This window comes from Sprattus sprattus (genome assembly GCF_963457725.1).
Source record: "Sprattus sprattus genome assembly, chromosome: 13".
Classification (NCBI taxonomy): Eukaryota; Metazoa; Chordata; class Actinopteri; order Clupeiformes; family Clupeidae; genus Sprattus; species Sprattus sprattus.
This window is the reverse complement of record NC_137911.1, coordinates 16220842-16243264: the sequence shown is the minus strand read 5'-3', so window position 1 is coordinate 16243264 and position 22423 is coordinate 16220842. Positions and strand designations below refer to the sequence as shown.

General features: G+C 42.4%; 2 protein-coding genes across 4 annotated transcripts; both read left to right on the top strand.

The window, feature by feature from the left end:
* Positions 1–686: 686 nt before the first annotated feature.
* Positions 687–7964, top strand: asmt2 (acetylserotonin O-methyltransferase 2). The gene is made up of 9 exons (XM_080849912.1): positions 687–898; positions 2087–2194; positions 3292–3466; positions 4144–4273; positions 4619–4687; positions 5709–5827; positions 6048–6185; positions 6547–6669; positions 6814–7964. The coding sequence occupies exons 2-9, from the start codon at positions 2114–2116 to the stop codon at positions 7023–7025; spliced, it is 1047 nt and encodes a 348-aa protein (XP_080706038.1). The 5' UTR covers positions 687–898; positions 2087–2113; the 3' UTR covers positions 7026–7964.
* A 734-nt stretch (positions 7965–8698) lies between these two features.
* On the top strand, positions 8699–22159 carry jade1 (jade family PHD finger 1). Of its 3 annotated transcripts, XM_080850502.1 has the most exons (11): positions 8699–8930; positions 10722–10794; positions 11788–11858; positions 12232–12389; positions 12753–12943; positions 13352–13563; positions 13954–14121; positions 16735–16851; positions 17439–17975; positions 19038–19155; positions 19401–22159. In XM_080850502.1, the coding sequence occupies exons 2-11, from the start codon at positions 10746–10748 to the stop codon at positions 20603–20605; spliced, it is 2826 nt and encodes a 941-aa protein (XP_080706628.1). In that variant the 5' UTR covers positions 8699–8930; positions 10722–10745; the 3' UTR covers positions 20606–22159. The 3 variants fall into 3 exon arrangements, with proteins under 3 accessions (XP_080706628.1, XP_080706630.1, XP_080706629.1); XM_080850504.1 differs by lacking the exon at positions 11788–11858; XM_080850503.1 differs by lacking the exon at positions 8699–8930 and having other exon boundaries at positions 10618–10794.
* Positions 22160–22423: the final 264 nt, after the last annotated feature.

The window sequence follows — 22423 nt, the reverse complement described above, 5'->3', positions numbered from 1 at the left end:
AGTTGCAAATGTCAGAAATGACGAGCATGTCCAGCTGGCCTAATTTAGCATAACTTTTAATACTTTCAGTAGATGGCCGAATTTAATTTAACACTTAACAGGACTAGGTGTGGTCTGTAAGCTCTTTCAATTTCACTATAAAATACACATGTTTACTGTTTTTGACAGTGTCATCAGAAGCATTACCAGCAATGATTCATTATAGATGTTTCCATTCCACCACAACTTCTGGTAAATCGCCAACACCACTGCATTCTCATCAGTATTTTTTTTGGAGTGCATTACTTCTAAATGGTGGACAAACGTTTAAATTAAAGATAACTGCCACAAGGTCACAGTGACCAGTGGGCTCTTGGGTTCATCCATCCCTCATGTTCTAACAGCATCATCAGTGGGGTGATACTTAGGTCATTCAGTTAAAAGAATACGGTGGAGGTTTAAGCAAATGGTGTAGCTAACTTTACCAAAAATGATGGGACCAGCATGTGATTTGTATACTCTTCACCACGCAAGAGACACTACATTGCGTCCTCAGCATCACAACTTGTGTGACCTGTAAAAGTAAACTGAAAATTATAAAGGCCAACAACTGCACCTTTTATTTGTAAGGTTGTGGGCTGTCTGATAACTGGACTATCACAGATTCGGACTGTTGGAATGTGGACGCCCTCTGTCGGATGTCACCGTCCTAGATAGTCAAGTTGCTGTCGGCATTAAGACCTTCTCGCTTGAATGGGTACTGTTGCCTCCAAGAAGAACCTCCGGTCTTGTTGTGGATGTACCACTGTCCCAGATGTGCAGGAATAAACGCAATTGCTGATTTTTTTTCCCCCACAAACGAATGCAGAGTGAGACACGCAGCTAAATTGTCACCACTGCCGGCTTCGTATTGCATCTGGTAAGTTAGCATGCTAGCAAAACAAATGTGTCAAAGAAGGCTTTTGGTCACATCGTAAAGATACGGTCTTGAAACTCTAAATAGCCAACCATATTTCGAGTCGTGAATCACTGTTAAGCCATAGTCTATATCACAGGAACGTTACTGACTGCTGGATGTTTACATTCATGCTTGCGGCCAGGATTCAGATGCAATGATATCGCCTTAATATGTGTATTTTAAGCACTTTGCATGATTCATCGTGTAAAGCATATCCATATCGTCACGTTTATGTCTGGGCCACGAAAATGGAAAGTAGTAATTGTGGATGTACATTTACCGATGTACATTTACCTCTGTGCTGTTTTTGTGGTGTACACTTTCGCCAAAACTTTGTCATGCCGATCGTTTGTTATATAACAATATTCAGAATGAAGTAACCTATATAAAATCAGGTGATTTAGTAAAGACAAACGTGACACTTGTTGTTGTTGTGTGTGTGTGTGTGTGTGTGTGTGTGTGTAACATTCACAGCCAACCTAAGTGATAAAATTCCCTGCATAATATTGATAGTACTTGACCTGTCGTGGCTCCATACATTTTTATTAGAGCTGAAATGATTCCTTTGTATGTAGTACTGACATTGTGTGAAATGTATTGTGAACATGAAGTGTGACAATTATCCCTGGTCTCTCCTTTAAATTCATTAGCCATGAATGGACACACTAAAAATTGTATCAACACCTTAACTGTAGACTAATGAGAAAGCCAAGACATTATTTGAAGACAAACAGACTGAAAAGTTACCTGGAAAAATAGTCTCCAGCCAAAATGTCTGCAATGACATGGTGAAAATATAGTAATTAGAAACAGCACAGGCAGAAATGCAGTAAAATGTTATAGCACACTCTCAAGGAAGGGGCACTTTGTACTTATAAATTATTTTAGGGGTTATGCAACACACTGCAGCTTGACTCACATTTGCTTAAGAAGTAGCAAAAGTAGAAAACCATTTCCCGTCTAAAAGCTTGAAAAAGTTAAGGGTTAAGAGAACAGTAATGTTGAACTCTAGGTGAGTTATAAGAACTCTTAAACACATGATAATGGCAAAATATAATCTTTTAACCATCTGAAACGTCACGATGTGGTGCTATTTTTAAGTGTGGAGCTTACTATAGATCAGTGGTGTTTTTGTTCTTTTCCTTTAAGAAAATAAAGGCCACAGAAGTTCTCAGCATGGCAGAGCACCTATCGCAGAGTGAACTGGACTACCCTTTTAAACTGCTGGAATATTTCAACGGCTTCAGAGTCTCTAAGGTTGTATGCAGGGACTGAAAAGCTCTTTGAAAATATTCCCATCAGTGATGCTTGCATGTCCCTTCACTGGTTACAGTCACATTGCTGTGTTTATAGTGTTGTAAAATTAAGCAATAAGCCCCAAGAGGCCGTGCTTTGCGCTGATTTTAGAACAGGTAAGGGAGTTGTTAGGCACGACGCGAAGCGGAGTGCCGTTAAACCCCCTTACCTGTTCTAAAATCAGCGCAAAGCACGGACTCGCGGGGCTTATTGCTTTTCTAAACCTGTTACTACACATATTTGATATGGTTTCATAAATAAAGACAATTAAATTTAAGAAACAATAGTTTAATGATAAACCGTCATTCTTCCGCCACTAAAAATTATAGTTCCTAAATAAATCGTTGCCACGCAACCCTTGAAGCAACGCAACAGCCAGATGGAACACTGGGTATGAAATGCGCTATATGAATGCCTTGCCATTCGCTGCGCAGTAATATGGAATGTAATCAGGTCAAATTGTAAGGTAATGCTGGATTTTACAACGGCTTTTAGCCAATCACAATCAAGGATTTGAACAATCAGGTTTAGAATGAATGTTCTATGGAATATCCATGATGTTTGCAGAAACACCAAACATATCATGGAATTTTAAATGTTGCCATTGTCGTATTCTTGTATTGGAATGTTCGAAATGCAACTGCTGAAGGGATAGATGGAACAAGCAACTCGTTCCCAAAACAAGGCACATGCCTTGCCCTCACGGGGGATGAATACAAGAATCTTGCCTTAAGGCATTGGCTACCAAAGTGTGGGGAGGGGATTGAGAGGGAAAAAATGGAACGTTGAATTCAATTGATGAAGAATTCAAAGATTAAAAGAAGGTTATAACAATGTATTGCAAAATAGCCTTGTGAATAGCTAGATGTGAAGATGTGTGTAGAAATAATTGTGCTGTCGGTATGAACATTTCTACAGAAAATTTAAGAAAGATGTTTATAGTACCAGGCAGGATACCTCTTTGGTCCCCTTCATCAACTGACACAATGCAAATCTAAAAGTTGAAGATTTATTGTGCAGAGGTTTACTTTTGTGCCACACTCTGTCCTTCTCCACAGGTGATATTCTCTGCATGTGAGCTAGGTGTGTTTGACCTCCTGCTGCAATCCCAGAAGCCCTTGAAGGCAGGGGAGGTGGCTCGGGAGCTGGGCACCAGCGAGGATGGCATGGAGCGACTGTTGGACGTACTGGTGGGCATCGAGATTCTGGAAGTGGAGCACACAGAGGGCACAGGTGGTGGTTTGGAATATTCACACAAACACACACACACACACACACACACACACATATATGATTACAGCATTAACAGCAAATTAAATTACTAGACCAATCCAAGGACCTCCTAAAGGCAGGTCTTGAAGGAGGAAGAGGCTAATATTAACATGCGGTCAGGGGGTGGGTGTTGGGGGGGGGGGGGGGGGGGCTGCAGATCAATGAGTTTGTTTTCAAGGGGCTCCATTCCAACCGCTACAGTTTCAACAGGTTGACTCCAGGCAATCAATGCTAGTCACAAAGTGCTGAAGCCATGTCTGATGCTGCAAGATGGCCACGTCTGTAACTACATATAATACGCCACTTCCACATAAGATGTGATGTGTTATTTACATTCCGTTTTCGGTGGACATGAATTGTTATTTCTATATAACATGTGGCAGTTCTGTGACCTTAATGTGTTAATTTACAATAGACTATTCTTTCAGTGTCACTGGCTAACTTGACAGGTGCTTGCAATTTCAACCTTGTGCTGTCTTCTCTTTTTATTCCTCTGTTCTTCCTTCTCTTTTTTTCACCTTCTTTTGAGAACATGCATATACGTATATGCACATGCTTACAGCATGAGGGAAAGAGAGGGAGAAATAAATCAAGCAGAGGTATATGTAATATTTTCCTCTTTGGTTCTGTGTCGTTAGCACACTACAGCAGCACAGATGTGTCCAATCTTTACCTGGCCAAAGCCAGTCCCAAATCGCTGCATGACATGATCATCTATAACTCTCAAACCATCTACCCTCTCTGGAACAACTTGGTGGATGCAGTCAGGTGAGTGTTCAATGTGACAAGGCCACAGCAGTGGTAGGGTTTTATCCTGATAAGAATACATGTCTTGTCTGAAATACGAAATGGACATCATGCGCTACTCTGATTCTGACTTCCTAATGGGGATGCTAACACACTGCCATGTCTTTGCACTGCATGGATGAACATATTATGGGTGAATAGATTGTGGAAATGTCATAGCAGAGTTATTAATGTATTGCTTTTCACAAATGCTCTTTTATTTATTTTTTAAGCTGACAGTTGAACATTATACCTCAACTTGAACATTGAATTAGATGTTTAGAGTTACTTTTATTGTAATGTTTTTGTACACCCTGTTTCCTTTAGGGAAGGAAAGAATCAGAATGAAAAAACCTTTGGATTATCATCTGAAGACATCTTTTCAGCAATTTACAGGTATGTGCCTCATTTGTGTCATGATTACTGCAAAGAATAAAGACACTTGGAAATATTGTTAGCATGTTATTATTTGCATTCTTATTCTGTAAGCTTGTCCATACCAAATAATTACAATTTCATGACATCTTGGCAGAAAAATTAATAAATGCTATGCCTTGTTCAAAGACTGTTTTTTCAAGACTCATTGTAGATGTCTATTTTCAAATCCTTATTATCCATCCATTTGTCATTTTTTTTAAATTTATATTAGGATTTGTTTATGATTTATGATCTGTATTCAGTGTTTATCCAGTGTTTTGGCATTCTCCTCCGATTGTAAGGCACTGCATTGTTATTTGAACAACATTATATTTCTTATTATTATTTATTGACAGCAATAACAAAGGTGATATTCTTACTAAACAGACTAAAGATAAACTGAGATCCATTTTTTTGTGTTCCTTTAGCGAATTGATGCTGCATTGAACAATTTTCCTGGGGCTGTTTGGAATTTTGGGTCACATCTTTTTTTGTTCTCTGAAATCTGAAGCTCACATCTGAGCTTGTCTGACAGTCCTGTGTTATTTAGAGAGAGGTCACTGTGTCATTTCGCTTTTCAAGCCCAGCCAATGAACCTAAAGAACTGGGGATGTTTCTCTAACACACACAACTGCAGTTTGCTGCTAAATTGTCCAGTGGCTTTTAATGTGAGACTTCCTTTTACTGTTGTGACCAAAGAGAACAAGGACTTTGAAACATAAACGGAATATGTAATATTTTTGTCATCTGATAGGACCATTAACTCATACGTGTGAAAAACAGACTTTCTCTTTTCCACATGAATGTGCTTGTTGGTGCCAGAATGAGCAGATGGCGTCTGTGTGTATGCCACTTGGGGTCTGTCTAATCAGGCTCTGCAGATCCATATGCGAGTGTGTCTGTGTGTGTGTGTGTCTGTGTGTGTGTGTGTGTGTGTGTGTGTGCGTGTGTGTGTGTGTGTGTGTGTGTGTGTGTGTGTGTGTGTGTGTGTGTTCATTAGGTCAGAGGAGGAGATGCTCAAGTTCATGGGGCTTATGAACTCAACGTGGGCTATTGATGGACATGATATTGTCACTGCCTTTAACCTCTCTGGCTTTAAATCCATGGTGGACCTCGGTGGTATGTCTTTTTGAAACGCTTTAGACATCTTTTTTCCTTTCATGAGAAAGACACCATTAATCAGGGGTGAACATCATTCTGATATTATTTGTATTTAATTACATGCCATAAAGCAAACTGTGAAATGCTCTGTTAGAAATGTGATTTGGCTCAAATGGGAGTCATTAGCGTCTGCCTCTGGCGTTAATAATCCGGTGGTTTATGGTTATTTTTTTGGCAGGCTGCTCTGGTGCTTTGGCTCGTGAGCTGGCCAGGGAGTACCCCTCCTCCACGGTGACGGTCCTGGACCTGCCCAAAGTGGTCCAAACAGCCAAGCAGCACTTCACAGAGAGTGGTTGCACAGTTGAGTTTCAAGAGGGTGAGCTGCAGTGTCATGTGAACCTTTTGGATGTGTGTGATTGTAGGCATGGGTTTTGTTAAAAAATAATTAATTTTACGGGCAAAATGTTGACTTAAAGCCAGTAATGTTTTACTTCGCTTGACGTGACATTAAAAGCATCAAATGAATTGCCTGTAGCTTATAGGATATTAAAAATATTATTGATGAGACTTTAAAGACTTATCTTAAGTTGGCATTTCATTGTCATACTGGAACGCTGTCACCCGGTAATGAGTCATCCATGCACCTCTCCTCAAAAATACATCAATCACTCTAAATACTTCTGATTCCTCTTTTGTCATTGCTCACGTCATCATTCTCAACTGTGTTGTGGTCTCAGGAGATTTCTTTGAAGGAGACCTACCTCCTGCTGATCTTTACATTCTTGCTCGGATCATCCACGACTGGAAGAAGGACAAGTGTGAAAAGCTGTTGAAGAAAATACACTCATCTACTTCTCCCGGTACACCACTACTCTTACGTTTGGTGTTTTATTATCTAACCTATTCAGTATTGTTATAAATATTATGTTGTATTGTGTATTATGCTTTATTTTATGTTGTTGTTAGTATTCTATTTTTTGGGTTTATCCTTCTCTCTCCTGTAGGTGGCGGTGTCCTGATCGTGGAGGCCATGTTGTTTGAGAGCCGGCGCGGGCCAATCACAGCTCAGCTATATTCCCTGAACATGTTGGTCCAGACGGAGGGGAAGGAGCACCCCCCGTCCCACTATACACACATGCTCACCCAGGCGGGGTTCAGGGACGTGCAGGTGTGCCGCACGGGGAAGTCTTATGATGCCGTCCTGGCCATCAAATGAAGACTGCACCAGAGACCTCCCCACTCTGACTGTCCTCAAACACCTAAATCTAAACCTGAGAGACTTCTGGAAGCATTTAGCCATAATCTCAAGATATTTTCCCTTAATATCTCTATGTAGGAGTCATCCTAATCCTTACTTTGCTTTGTAGAAAACACCTTTATTTTGACAGTCAAGAATAAGACTACAAACTCACATCTATCAGATTGCCTTCAGTGAGTGTTTAAGTGTTAGATGACAAACATTAAGTGGAGGTTTGGACGTTGTGTTGTGATGAAGTGCCAAGTCAAATTGCCATGGCATCTCTGAGGATGTTTCTGACTTGATCTGATCTTTAAGTAACAGATGACCAGTCCCACAGCAGAATTATGTAGCCTACCAGGTGGCTGTGTTTTAGTGGGTTAACATAGTGGTAAAATGAAGGGTCATTATAATAGCTATTACTGTATACTGTTAAAGCCCTAAGCACCACCTTATCCTTGCCTTCCAGGTGTACCTCTTTCACTGTGATTGCAGCCTTTAATTCCATCCAAGTGTGGCCTAACAATATTCCACACAACACACCTTTTTTTTATAAGCATGGCAACCTTATCATAGACTCATTCACCGAGTCAGTTACCCACGAAAAGTACGATTTATCTGACTTGTTACATGATTACAATAGATATCATATTATGAAGTTATGGCAAGCTAAGATTTGGACAAATCTTGATATCAGAATGTGAGACGCATGAAATGACAAGTTTGGGCCTGAAGTCCACTGGGTCTAAGACCATTTTCATGTATGTTCGATGGCTAGATACTTCTCTGTGGTTTACTGAATTGTCGCCCATTGTTGTTGGTAAAAACGCAGACTTGACTACATTTTCGTTTACAATGTTGCACGTGAAAATATGTGGACTAGCAACTCGGTATTAAACCTTCACAAAACTTATTACAGTTTCCAGCTCTATAGGTCCCTCTTGTGGCCATAAATAGAAAGTCTACATGAATAGTGGGGTGACCACACGCCAGATTGTTGCCTATGTGTCGCATCTGTCCTAAGACAACATTACTGAAATATTTTAAATATTGGCTACAAACATGGAGTTTATATGTAGCCTAATACACACAGTTTGTATTTGTTGAATTCACAGCCATTTTTTGAGAGGCACTGGTTGTCCACAGCGGAGAAACAACGCTGCCTTCTAAACAAGCCTATCAGAGACCTGCAGAGCGTACCCGCCTTCTTATCCTAGCTTAGGCAACAGCGCCTCCCCTCTTCCCTGCGTCTGCACTGCATATGTTCTTTCAGATCACTTTAGTCATTGCAAACTGTACTGTACCCAATGTACTGAGCCTGGCAAACTTAATTTGGAACGATCGTGTTCAAGTAACTACTGTTGTAAGTTCACTTTACTGCATCTTTGATAGATGGACTATATTGGGATAGTTTACACTAGTTTGGGTGATAGTTCTATGAGTGCAACGGAGACTTGATGGTGAGCCTGTGACCTGTCCATCAGAGCCAAATCCCTGGAGCGTCATTTATATGTTATGCAACCATCTATTCACTCCACGTTCACATTCTAGTGAAAAACAGATAGCCTACCGCAGTTTGGTCTCTGCTCAACAAGACAAGACATGTCAAAGCTCCAGCCAATGTACCACTGACACGATGTAACCAACTGCAAGACCGAGAGCAAACACGCATTATGATAAGCGGAAATGCTCCCTCTAGAGGAAGGGTTAGTTGCATTTATGAAGCGGTGACAAGTGGATGCATACGTCAGTCAGTGTGTGTTTGTCTGAAGTCCAGGGAGGGGAACGACAATCTGCTACCGCCCCAACTCAAACAGCACGCAGCACCATTGCTTAGCTACACAGAAACGTCGCCGCAACGAACGGCCAGATTGTACAGTTAAGGTACACTTCAATTATTCATTTCCTTCTGCGAGACTGCATTTATTAAGCACCACTTTACAACTTTATGAACCTTCAATTTTAAAGCCATGTGGCTAGTGTTTTGAGGTATTTCCGTGTACAGTTTTGTGTACAGATGGTCGCATCCCGGTGGAAATTTAGTACGTCATTAAAATGGCGCCAAAAGATTAAGTTCAGACCACCACTAACGTTACATATTACGGTGCGGGGACGTGACCATAGCCGCACAGCTGAGGTCACGGCTTGCCGCTGGTAATAAATATAAGTTACGTGCTTCTATAGATAATTAGTTTGTCAGCGCGGAGGTGTTAATAGTGGGACGCAAGCCGTTCGGTTTGAAAAAAGCAAACGTCACTGGTTGGGTTTAAAGAGGACGTTAGAACTACGGGGCAAGACGAGTCTTTTTGAGAATTTAAAGTTTGAATCATTAGCCGTTAATGGCATGTGGCCCCTGTGCACGGGTCTCACATGACATTATTGTTAATCGGTTCCTTTAAGAAGTCATAAATGTAACCTTGTGCCTTATCTCAGTAGCTCAGCATTACCCCGTGGCTCTCCATGCCAGTGTCTGCAGTGATAATTCTGTAAATGTGGCTGGCTAGCTTGCTAACTGCTAACTTAATCAAGGGATGTCCTAGCATTCCATAAATGGTGCCTCTTATGTTTCAGTGACGTTCGCACTGTCAGCCCAGCTGTGATACGTGTTAATAATTGAGCGTCTGTACATTATCTACCGTCAGTTATGACGTTCATGTAAATTGAGTGTATGCATCTAGCATAAGGTTAAGAGGTAAATAAGTTATTCACAACTTTTCTAACGTTATCCAGCTGATTGCAATGCGTGTGCTGTTGTGCTAGGTAACGTTAGCTAACGTAAACGTTAGATTTCAGTATTTCACGCAAAAGTAGTAACGTTCAATTGATTATTAACATTATTATTATTAGACCAATTCCCACGCAACCAAGATATAGGTATTTTGCCCAAATAAAACGATCAGTTTATTGAATACATTTGGACATTTTGTGCCGGCTCTGAAAAGGCCACCTAAAGTTTGAGCGAAGGCGTGGTTATTACAAAAATGGTTTACGCTTGGTACAAGGGGGTTTTATAAAGTAACTATTTTCAGAGAAATAAGCAGAAGTTTATTTATTTATAAAACCAGATAATTGTTCAACCCACAATAACATAAATGAGGTTTCAAAACGATGTTGCATCCTCAAACAACGTCAAGTTTAGTGGCACAACAGTCTGGTTTGTCAAACTGCAACACATAACTTAAGAGACGGTTACAGCATTTTAAAGAGATAAATGTTTCAGGTGATATACTTTTTCCTCTTTATGGTTACACTTATTATGGACATGGATAATAGACGATTGTGACGTTTAGAGATGTGACGTGTATGACAATGTTGTGAGCACGTGCGCAGTAGCTTGTTTTGTTTTCCTTCCGTCAACATCCAATGAGCTCAAGACATTAAAGGGTGTTTTGGTTGGTTAGTTTTCCGGCTGGCTCTCCTACTGTTTGCTGCATTTGATTACTTTTGATGTGTAAAATATTCTTAAGTAAAGTCTTATTCAGAGATACTTGGTAACTTTAGAATAATCAGAGAAAAAGTTGTCTTGTCAAGACATTGATCTCTCTATGCGTGTATTTTTCTTGGTAATTAACAGTATACCACAGGTCCAAATAATGTTCAAGGCTCTGAACGTTTCTCAAAACAAATCATGTCTGACAAAGAAGGCAATTGAATGTGGAGGACTTGTCTTTGCAGATCTGTGGTCATCCAAACAGGAACATGAAGCGGATTCGGCATCCAAGCAGCAGTGATGACTCCGACACTGGCAGTAAGCAGTAGGGCTGTGTATTGGCAAGAATGTGACGATACCATACATATCATGATACAGGGTTTTCCCCCATTATAACACGATTTTGTTCATTAGAATGATTGTACTAACCATATTATATCCATCCAACTAGCTTTAATGTTGTGTTTGTTCAGACATATCTTCCTTTCCCATTTTTTTCCTCATTGAATGAATGCCGTGGCTAGGGAGAACCAGAGCCCGCAAATATGTGGCAAAGCAGAAGGATATTTGCACTCAGGCAGAGAAAATGTGTAGACCCAGACAACGAGTGTGGACTTTTACTGATGTTGTGCCAGGTCAGACAGAGAGAACATGGCCCCTGGACCTCAACAAAGTGTTAGCAACACTAAGGGGTTTGATACTCAGGGGGCACATATACATATAGCAATGTATATATAACTATACAATACGATGACTCAATTTGAGCAAAAACGTGCTAAATGACTAAATGTCCATGTAAAGACAGACAGGATTTGTATGTGTAAGATTGCTACAGAAGACACCCATTTGCTACCCAGTCTTGCAGGCCAGATGCATGCCGTGTTAAATGCATGGGACTATAGGGTTTGGAAGGTATTACTTAGTTTGAAATTTGACAGCTCAAAGTATGGGCAGTAGATCAAATTTGGAAAGATTGGAAAGACTGTTCTGGAGAAACGCTCCATCACAATAGAAGCCTTTGGGTATATAGCCTTGTCAGCAGTGGATTTTACGGACATTGTTTACCAAAATAATAAAAAGGCGTAGTCTCATCTGGCCCTGCGAGATTACTGGCTAACTGCCGGCCTGTGATGTTATTTATCTGAGATCATTAATATTTTTTTAGGATGTAAAGCTTGCAGTTTCTTCACACGATGAACTGATAGTTATACAGTGTATATGTTTTGTTTGGAGCTGTGATCATTGTCAGCTGACATAACCCCCCCACACACACACTCACTCACTGATTGCCACTGCCTGTCCCTTTGCCAGGCACATCCACATCCTTGTCCCAGCACTCCAAATCTCAGAGCCGGAGATCCAAAGGGAAAAAGGCGTCTGAGGTAAACCACCCCTTCTGAACGGTGATCGGTGTCTTATCACCAACGTGTTTGTGCTCTCACACACACACACACACACACACATACACACACACACGTTCTGTACCTTTGGTACTTTCCCATTTCAGTCCTCGCCTCCAGCAACCAGGGCCGTTTGTGTCACGTGTTATCAGTGACCGCTCTAACTCTGTGTTCAGCGCTCGCTGTGTCGCATGCTTTCCATCGTGGATCGACCAGTCCGTTGATCAAATAGCAGTAGACTGTCTGATTTTGGTTTCTCGTTTTTTTGTTGTCTAGTAGATTGCATGATTGATGGGTGAATATATTGAGAGATTGCGTGAACGATTTATTGAGTGTGTATCGTCTTCTGCGCCAGGTTTTCAGGACAGACCTGATCACAGCTATGAAGCTGCACGACTCGTACCAGCTGAACCCAGAGGACTACTACGTGCTGGCCGACCCCTGGAGGCAGGAGTGGGAGAAGGGTGTCCAGGTGCCTGTCAGCCCCCACGCCGTACCTCAGCCAGGTGTCTGGTACGAGCCCCTTCAGTATTTCTCAATCACACTGTGTATTTATCTCTCTCACTATGATGCATCAGAGATAACATTAAAGTAACTAACTTAAAGCAAACTGTGGGTATTTAGGAATCTGTTGTATGTAACCCCAGCCTCTCTGCACATATCAACATCTACCTTTTATCCATCACTGGGGAAAAATATAATAACAATACAATAACTTTTAGTGTGTGTATGTAAATAACGAATTTGTCTGTTTAACTGGCCTGTCTTTTGTATGTGTGTGTGCGTGTCCACATGTGTGTGTGGATAGGGCTTGATACATCTTTCCGGTGTCTCCTATTTATGCACCTTGGTGATATTCTGCCATTTTCTTTGAAGCCCTGTGGCTGAGAAGCCCTCTGCGGTCATGTTCAGTAGACCCAAGAAGATGATCCGTTCCTCCGGTGTAGAGCCTCCCGTTCTGGGCTATGTGGGGATCCGGACGCTGGCCGAGGGAGTCTGCCGTTACGACCTCGACGAGGAGGATGTGGCCTGGCTACACTACGCCAACAAAGAGCTCAGTCAGATGGGTGAGAGACAGTGAAGCACATCTGTGCAGCTGCTGATGTGACCCCCTTTATTTCTTTTTCATTTGGTATAGACAATCCTGAGAGGGAAGTGCATAGAGAGTCCAGGATAGGATACTATTAAGATCCCTCTCTTCTTAGTATAGTAGTATGCCATACCTAAACTGGAATTTTGCATGGTAAAGAACTAGTCTTATCCAGCATAACTAGAGAGAGAATCTGAGTTACTGCACGATTTTTGAGACAAAAACAAACAAACAGAAAAAGAAACCCTTACTGAACACAGAGAACAGCTTCATTATGTTTGCCTTGTGTGAAGAGCACTGCTACTCAGTAATTACACCCATCCAAAAGCAATTGCAAGTATACGGCGCTGCCATGGTAACGCCTGACTCGTTGTTTGTTTCCCAGGGATGCAGACGGTAGACGAGCTGACCATGGAGAAGGTCATGGAAGAGTTTGAGCGCAGCTGCTACGACAGCCTAAGCCACGCCATGGAGACGGAAGAGGGGCTGGGCATCGAGTTCGACGAGGACGTGGTTTGTGACGTGTGCCAGTCGCCCGACGGAGAGGATGGCAACGAGATGGTGTTCTGTGACAAATGCAACATTTGTGTCCACCAGGTGTGTGTGTGTATATACTGTGCTCCCTCATTTGAAACTGTAGTTTACCTGAAGTGGAAAGTGCTCTTGTCAAGGTGTGTTTAGCTTTACTGAAAGTGCATTATGTGTTTGATGCAAATTATAGTTTATTGAAAGTGCAAGGTGTTTTTATGTTTGGCTGTTATGGCATATTGAAAGAGTGTGCTTGGCTACACATGTGATGGTTTACTGAAAGTGTAATGTGGTTTCTTGTTAGCATGTTATGGTTTACAGACAGTGTGATTTATGCTGTAGGCCTGTTATGGAATACAGACAGTGTGATTTATGCTGTAGGCCTGTTATGGAATACTGAAAGTGTGCTTTATGCTGTAGGCCTGTTATGGAATAATGAAAGTGTGCTTTATGCTGTAGGCCTGTTATGGAATAATGAAAGTGCCTGAGGGGAGCTGGCTCTGCCGTATCTGTGCCCTGGGCATCCTCCCGAGATGCCAGCTCTGCCCGAAAAAGGGTGGCGCCATGAAGCCGACTCGCAGCGGCACAAAGTGGGTCCATGTGAGCTGTGCGCTCTGGATCCCAGAGGTGAGTTGCACACACACTTAACACTCAGTCAGGACTCTTCACCACAGGTGCAGTTTTAAGCCTAACTCCGCCATTCTAATCGAATCCACTTTTTGTTAAATTCTACAAAAAAAAAGTTTGTACACGGTCCTTGCTCTGTACATGGGAAACAAAGTGGTTTGGACTGAGGCATACACTATTCCAGCCAATCAACACATTGCTTCAGGAGTACAGAAGAGAAGGGTGCAATTTGATTGGCTGTTGAGCTCAAATATCAACAATTTTTCAGCAGAATAGATAACTGTTCCTTTAAAGGGTGGTTATGAGGTTCTTTAGAGTTCACTTTTTGACAATAATGGGAAGATTCTTCAGAGAGGCTGATGGCAGAGAGCAGTTTTGCTGTGAGATTTCTAGAATTCAATTCTATTTTTATATAGCACCAAAACAGTACAACTGCCTCAAGGCACTTTACAGACGCAAGGGCCTGAACAAGTAACGGTTGTAGAACTGTGAGGTTCTTAATAAAGTCCTGCTTTGAAGAAACAATTTATGAAAAGTTAACATAAAACTAGTACTGCCAACTGTAATGAATAGGTTATGAGCAGTGATACCAAAGAGGAGGGGTGGCTCAGGTATCCTCCATTAATGTTCGTTTTTCTCACCTTTCCTTGAATTACAAACTGGGACACATCCCATAATTCTTTTGGGACTGTAACAGGACTCTGCTGACTGGGCTGTTGATGGCTGACTGTTGTTCTTATACAGTATTCAGTTTCTCTTAAGGCCAGTTCAGACCAAAGGTTTGCGACAAGACGAGCTGCAACTTACTGAAAGCAGCAGCTTCCTGCAACAAAGCATTCTACAATTGGGGCTTCAGACCGAGTACAACAGCACCAACGTTTCCATAACATTGTCTTTGTTACACCACTCGTTGTAGCCAGATATGACCTAGCTGTTTGTTTTTGTGAATTTATTAGCTTGTGCTTTCTAACTGACATGGGTGTTCTTCAAACCAAGTGTAGCGCCCCTGTACTCTAAGGAGCGTAACAATATATATGATGGTTCAGTTATGACAGATACAATATCCTTAGGGCTAATAATAGGCTCGGCATTGGAGGGGGGAGAAAACTGACAACAAGACTAATCTATCTATTATAAATACAATGGTTTTATTAAATATAAAGATATAAGAATAACAGCAATAATAATAATAACAATAATAATAACAATAATAATAACAATAATACAAAAGAAAAGAGAGCTCTATTAATTATCAAATAAAACAATTAAACAGACAAAACAAATAGTGTGTGCAATGGTGAAAGTCAGTATATGTGAGGCTTATCTTTCTCCAGTCCACGCAGTTCAATCGCTCTTTGGGTAGCTCGCCATCCAATGTTCCAAGGTACATAAAAAAACAATCTGCGTACAGCAGGTCAACAGAACAATCAGCAATATACAATTAATAATCAAAGAATCTAAAATCTAATGTTCAAATTAATCAAAGGGATCGCACTGTGCGCGAGCCGCGGAACATTCCACTCCAACGGCCCCTCTCCAACGTCTGTTAATTACATCAACCTCCTTAGTATTTCTATAAGTTAATAGCCTATAGTTAATTCCCAATTCAATTATAACACCTTTATACATTCCCCAATTCCCCTATACAAAGACATATAACTCCGATTCAATATTAACACTTATATCATACAACATACAACATATATCATTCGTGATTCAACAATAACAACTATAATTTCCCCGATTCAACTATCCCGAACCATTTAACTCCCGATTCGATAATAACACTAATATTGTCTTTAACGTACACACATATCAATCTTCATTTAACAATACTATATACACAAACATTAAAAGAAATTCTCCGATTGGTTTTAAGAATTACGATGGGTAAAACAAACGGTCAGTTTAATTACTCACCGGAGATCGGATCATATCATAAACAATTCAGGTCAGGTTCAGGTCAAGTTCACGTCAAGGAAATCAAGTAGAAAAAGTAAAATGATTTAAAGCAAAGAAATATGAATTGATAAGAAAACGATTTAAAAGGTAAAAAAGAGGGTTTCGAGGAGCAGAAATCAATTGGGGTGTATCCAGGGTATCAAAGAAAGTAGTATAATGAAAAGAAAACAAAAGATCTCCTTGGAGACGGTCGCGTGAAAGAATTACACGCGACTACTATTCTACCCACTTATTCAGGTGGGTTACACAAGCTAATAAGTAGTTATCTTCAATAATGCCGTGTCTTGACTGACAAAAGCTGTGAGTTACAGGCGTTCTGAAATCTTGCAATCGCGTTTTGACACAACAAATGCTTTCTCAACTGCCTCAGACCGCCGTCAACGATTTGCAACAGTTAATTCACACCGCTGCAACTTGTCTCTGTGATATTCTGCAAAAGTTTTGATTCATCATGAATCTTTGGTGTGAACTGGCCTTCAGAGTGAAGGCATTAGCTGGTTATACACCAGCTGTGACTCAATACTACTAAATAAAATCTGGTTCCTGTGGTTTGATTTAGTGTCCCTGTGTTTGATAGTCACCCCTCCTTCCCTTGCCTCTTTGTGTGTGTGTGTGTGTGTGTGTGTGTGTGTGTGTGTGTGTGTGTGGTAGGTGAGCATAGGCAACCCAGAGAAGATGGAGCCCATCACCAACATCTCCCACATCCCCAGCAACCGCTGGGCTCTCAGCTGCTGCCTCTGCAAAGACCGGTCGGGCGCCTGCATACAGGTATGCTGTGTCTCTGTGGGCTTTAAATTACAGTCAATTTAAAATGATTTTATTGATGTAGATATATGTATTTGTCTTATTCTGATATGAAGTAAAAGAAATTAATGTTCTAATGAATTTAGTCCTGTTATATCTGTGGATGTATTGTTATTGTACTGTTTTGAGAATTATCATTGAGCGATTAGTATTCCTTTACAAAGAGACTATTGGTACGGAATTCTGTAGCGATAAGATTGGCACTATTGCTACAGATCCGTGTCAGTAGTGGCTTAATAGTCCGGGGCCCCTTGATGTTAAGGTGTGTCGGTGGTCCAGTGGTCAGCATTGCTGCGTTCCAAACAGCACTAAGAATCAGCACAGCTGGGGATGCAACCATTTTTCACCCTTTACCATATGGAGAAATGGAAAATTTGTCAAAATCTCTAAAAAAGAGAGTAGAAACCATTCCGGACCGATACTGTTCAAACTATTGATACGGAATTCTGTAGCCGTAGCAGGTGCTATTATTTTGTGTGACAAATGATAAGTATCTGTCTGTGTGAACATCTGCGTTTACCCATGTGTCTATCTTCGTCCTCCTCCCTCAGTGTTCTGCCAAGAGCTGTCGCACAGCGTTCCACATCACCTGTGGGCAACGCGCAGGCCTCAAGATGAGCACCATCCTCACAGAGGCAGACGAGGTCAAATTCAAGTCCTTCTGTCCTCAGCACTCTGGTCTCAAGACAGGCAAGGAAGAGGAGGTTGGAGAAAAGGAAGAGAAGGGAGAGGAAACGAGTCAAAGGGGCGGGAGGAAGGGCAGGGACCCCAAATCTAACCCCCGCCCTACTCCGGACCTTCCCCAAGCGGAGGGCATCCGTCTGAGCGAGCGCAAGCAGCGCCTGCAGCAGCTGGAGGATGAGTTCTACCGCTTTGTCTCCATGGGCGACGTGGCCAAGAGCCTGGGGTTGCCGGGGGAGACGGTGGACTTTGTGTACCAGTACTGGAAGCTAAAGCGGCGCGTCAACCTCAATCAGCCGCTCATCACGCCTAAAAGGGAGGAGGAGGAGAGCCTCGCCCGCCGCGAACAGGAAGTCCTCCTGCGCAGGCTCCGCCTCTTCACCCACCTGCGCCAGGACCTGGAGCGGGTAGGTAGAGCCGGTCGTAACCAGGGGCGATGCAGAGAGACAGGGAGCAGCAGGAAGTGGGTGTACAGTGCGGCGGCGGGCAGGAAGACTCGAGTCGGTTAAACTTCCTGCCACAGAGAGCCGCTGAGAGAACAACAGCACAGCACAGCACAGCACAGCCCTCTTTATTTTATTTTGCCTGGCAGGAACTTTGCAAATAAACACAGCATTCAATCAGAGCAGAGTGATAACTTAATTTCATTATTATGATGGGTAGTTAGATGTGGCTTTACCTGCTTCTCCATATGCAGCATCAGAGCTTAAGTCATGTATTGATTTGACTGCAATCCTTAATTTCTCATACTTGTGTCAATGTAAGGGCATTTTTAATTTGGTCCTAAACTTGTGGTCACATGTCACATGCCTATGGTATGTTGCTATCAGTTGCTATGAGACAGATTTGTAAATGTTGTAAAGGTTGCTGTAATGTACTAAAATAAGAGCTTTTAAATTGTTAAAACTGGGTGAAGAAACTCTTTCTGGGGCATGATTTTATTTCTTCAGTGTAGCCGTTATTGCGGTGTTTTACCATGACATCAGTGGAGGAGATACAGTTTACAACGAAGATACAACAAAACTAACTAATGCCAGAATGGGTCAAGGTTTTTGCTTGACCTCTTTGGTTGCCTTGTGGCTATACTTTTTTCAAACTGGCTCTATGTTGTGATGAAAATGTTGTAAAGTTGCCATTATTTCACAAGTGAATGCCTGCATTCTCCCAGATATGCTCTTTTTTCCTCCTGTCTTTGCTGTGAGACATACATAGTATTCCCTATCAATGATAACTTACAAACAAACCCCAGAAATGCCTGAGCTTTGGAATGTTCCTCCCCACGGTAGATCGCCTCATCTGATTCTCTACTAAGTTTAGGTTGCAGTGTTCATGATGAGGTGTTTGGCATTTGGAAGCCAAACACCATAGGAGGGAAAAGTGTTTCAAGTAATCCTCTGCCTTTGCACTCGCTAACTCCACACACACTCCTGACGGGAATCTTTGACCTCACGCTTGTTTGTGTTTCTCAGGTGCGAAACCTGACCTACATGGTGACGCGGCGGGAGAAGATCAAGCGTTCCGTGTGCCGCGTCCAGGAGCAGATCTTCCAGCAGCACATCAAACTGCTGGAGCATGACCGCTTCACTGGTGCGTCAGCAAGCTCACACCATTACTCACAAACATGTCCCATCTTCACACAGACGTATGCCTTACGATCACGCACTCTATCTGTGGATAAACATGCCTCATATACTGTATATAGGCCGTCTACACAGACACTGTGTCTGTGTTGAGTTTATAACAAATGTGTGTTTTGATCATTATACATCTCACAAGCGCTCTCTCTCCCTCCCTTTCTCCTGTGTCTCTTTCTAAATCTCTCCCAACCCCAGGATTGTCCAAAACGAGACGTCTGTCAGAAGCTCTGTTTTACTTCAGAGCGCCTCAGAGTGTGCCTTACTCCTCTCCCAGGGCCCTTAAAGGCCACTCGGCCCTCAACACTCCCCCTCCTCCCAGCACCGCTACCCAGGCACCCCTCAGTTCTGCTCAGGCTCCCCCCGACCCAGGGCTCAAACTGGAGGAGACCCAGCTAGCAGTAAGCACCTCCAGATCCTCACGGGCGGAGAGCCCGCCCAAGCCTCCCAAGACCAATGGCATCCTTCCAGCAAAGACGCTGCGAGCCAATGGTGTGTTTCCGTCCCAGCTGCCTCGGACCAACGGGGTTGTTCCGGGCAGGCTGCCCAAGGAAACGGATAGCAGCCCAGACCTGGCGCCGGCTGCGAATACCCGTCGGATCACCCGGGGCGATACGACCAGAGCGGCCACAGCTAAGCCTACTGATGCCAGTGAGAAGCAGAGCACCAGTAGCACTATCGTAACCACGGAGACATGCATGCGAATTGGGGACCTCGGCCTCCCCCACACGCTCCCGAACCTCATTCCTACCCTCAGGCTGACCCCCGTCACCATCCCCCCCCACACCCAGATCTACAACATGGAAGACCGGAGGAGAAGACCAAGGGATCCCTCCCCAGTCCGATCCAAACTCCGAACCGGGCTGAGGGTCCCTCAGGAGCAGCAGCATCAGCAGCAGAAGCCAGTGGAAAATGCCGACACCACGGAGACAGTCACCCAGACCAAGGCCCCTCCGTCAGCTGTTGCCGTGGAATCAAAGTACAACGGAGTTCTAAGGAGGTCCAGCTCTAGCCAAGACTGTTCGGCGTCGGCGAATCTCAAGGACTGGGGCAGTTTCCGAATCCCCAAAAAGAGCGAGAGGACCACACGGGGGCAACAGGGGGGGGAGACGGTGGGGCAGGTAGAGTCAGAGCCCCATGTTCCGCATCCGGAACCCCCCTCCTGCCCCCGCAGAACATCAGACCGAAGCTCCGTGGCAACACATGCTGCACCTCCGACGCTCAGAACTCGCCTGCGGGTGGGCTCGGAGAACCACGCAGATGCGGCAAAGGGTGCCGAGAGCGGCCAGTCAGATCAGGACGCGCAGGGCAAGCGGTGCCAAACCCAGCGCCTGCGCAGCCACGACATCATGGCCAGGCGCTACACCTCGGACATCATCCGGCGAGGGGTTTTAGCGTCCTGACTGGGACACCAAAACGGGCGGGCGAGGGCAGTGCTTACACTGGTATTTATTTTTGTACAAGTGCTACTTTTGTTCCTGTACTTTTGTACATGTTTCATTTTGAAGTGTTTTATGTAAGACTTTAATTTATGTTAAAATGAAAAATTCCTTTGGTCTTCATCAAGAGATTATCTTACTCCTCTAACATGCGTATTAGTAGTTCGATTTAATAGGAATGGGGGGAAAAAGCTCACCATAACTGAAATGTGACCTTCAGAGATAATGTGGTTATGCAAGCTAAAATAACCCCCCTTGTAGCCTTGAAACTCACAAAACAATTCTAGCATTCACTCACAGGTACACTAAAGGAGTAGTATTCTGCAATGTCTTGCTTTGTGAAAGACCAATTCTGAAGCAGGAGAAATTAGTCCTTACTTGCATATAACTCAATCATGAGTGATCTTGAGTGTCTCAGATGTCTCCAAAACAGGCACTTAAGAGGAGTTATAAAATTAGTGTTTTTTTTCTTCCTTTATCTGTAAGTCTAATATGGCCTCGAAATGAAATAAGCTTATTTTAACTCTTTAATTATTGAATGTCAGTTATGTAACCATAATTTGTATAAATACATATTGTAGCAATAGCAAACACATCATTTTGATGATAGTATATGATCCTTTTTATGGTATAATTAATTTGGTCTGAAAAAAAAATTGTGATAGACTACTGTATTTGTTAAAGGATAATGCCTTAAACTCTCAGTTCCTTGTAGCCTTTAACTCCCTCTATGTAGTTGGCTGGCTAATCCTAAACCGCATTTGGTGATGTACATAGTTTAATTAAAGGTATTCATGATTCGTTTTCATTGGCCCGTTAAATTCTTAAGTCCTCATCCTTTGATTTTAATGAATAGTCTGACAGCAGATCATGAATTAAAGTTCATTTGGATACTCTGTAGGACTTTATCAACAGTATTCCCCAATGCAGTTCTCTCAGTTAATGCAGTGCATCAGAAGATGGCACTTAAAAAATGTGTAGGTTGTTCTGTGTTAAAAATAGTTGTACTAAGATGGGCCCAATGCTTTTTTCCATGTCTTAATGAAATGCAGTATTTTATACCGACAGCCAAAGGGGGGCGCCATGTCTTTTCTAAAAGCAAATGTTTTCCGACTACCAGCAGTAATCAGGATCCAGAGCTCCGTTTCTTTTAAGGCCATTATCATGCTCTTGTCTGTTTCTAATGATATTAACCTATTTGTAGAATCACCTGGCTTAAACCTAAATACTGCTTAGCACCCTCTGGTGTTGTAGGCAGGAATTGTATCGAAAGAACCCGAGGGGCGAGTGCAGTGGGGGGCCAAGGCCTTCGAGGTTAGACTGCAGATCCACCCCGTGCCTATTGTTCATTTACATGTTGCACTAATAGAGAATGGAAAGGCGACAGTGACTGTGTTCAGGTAATTATTTTTTCATACGGAAAGATATTTTATATGAAGCGCTGCTGTCTTATTTTTTGTTATGCAGATCTATTTTGTTTTGTCTCGTCAGATTGTGAATAAATTTAAATTTCTCTGAGATGAATGATTTGGTGTTGATGTCATTTATACAGTCTTGGAGGAAGAAAAAAAACTGAAAATACTCTCTTCAACAGAAAAAGCATTTAATATCTTAGTTTAAAAAAAAATTCGAGCCTGCTTACTTTCTTCTAGATCATAGCTAGTCTTCTCTGATTTAAGTGCTGTTTTTTATCCAGGGCCAAAACTAAGATTTGAAGCTACTAATTTCTCTCTGATTAGTCCTCTTAATCTTACCGTCCTTGAAATGCCACATAAGCTAAAG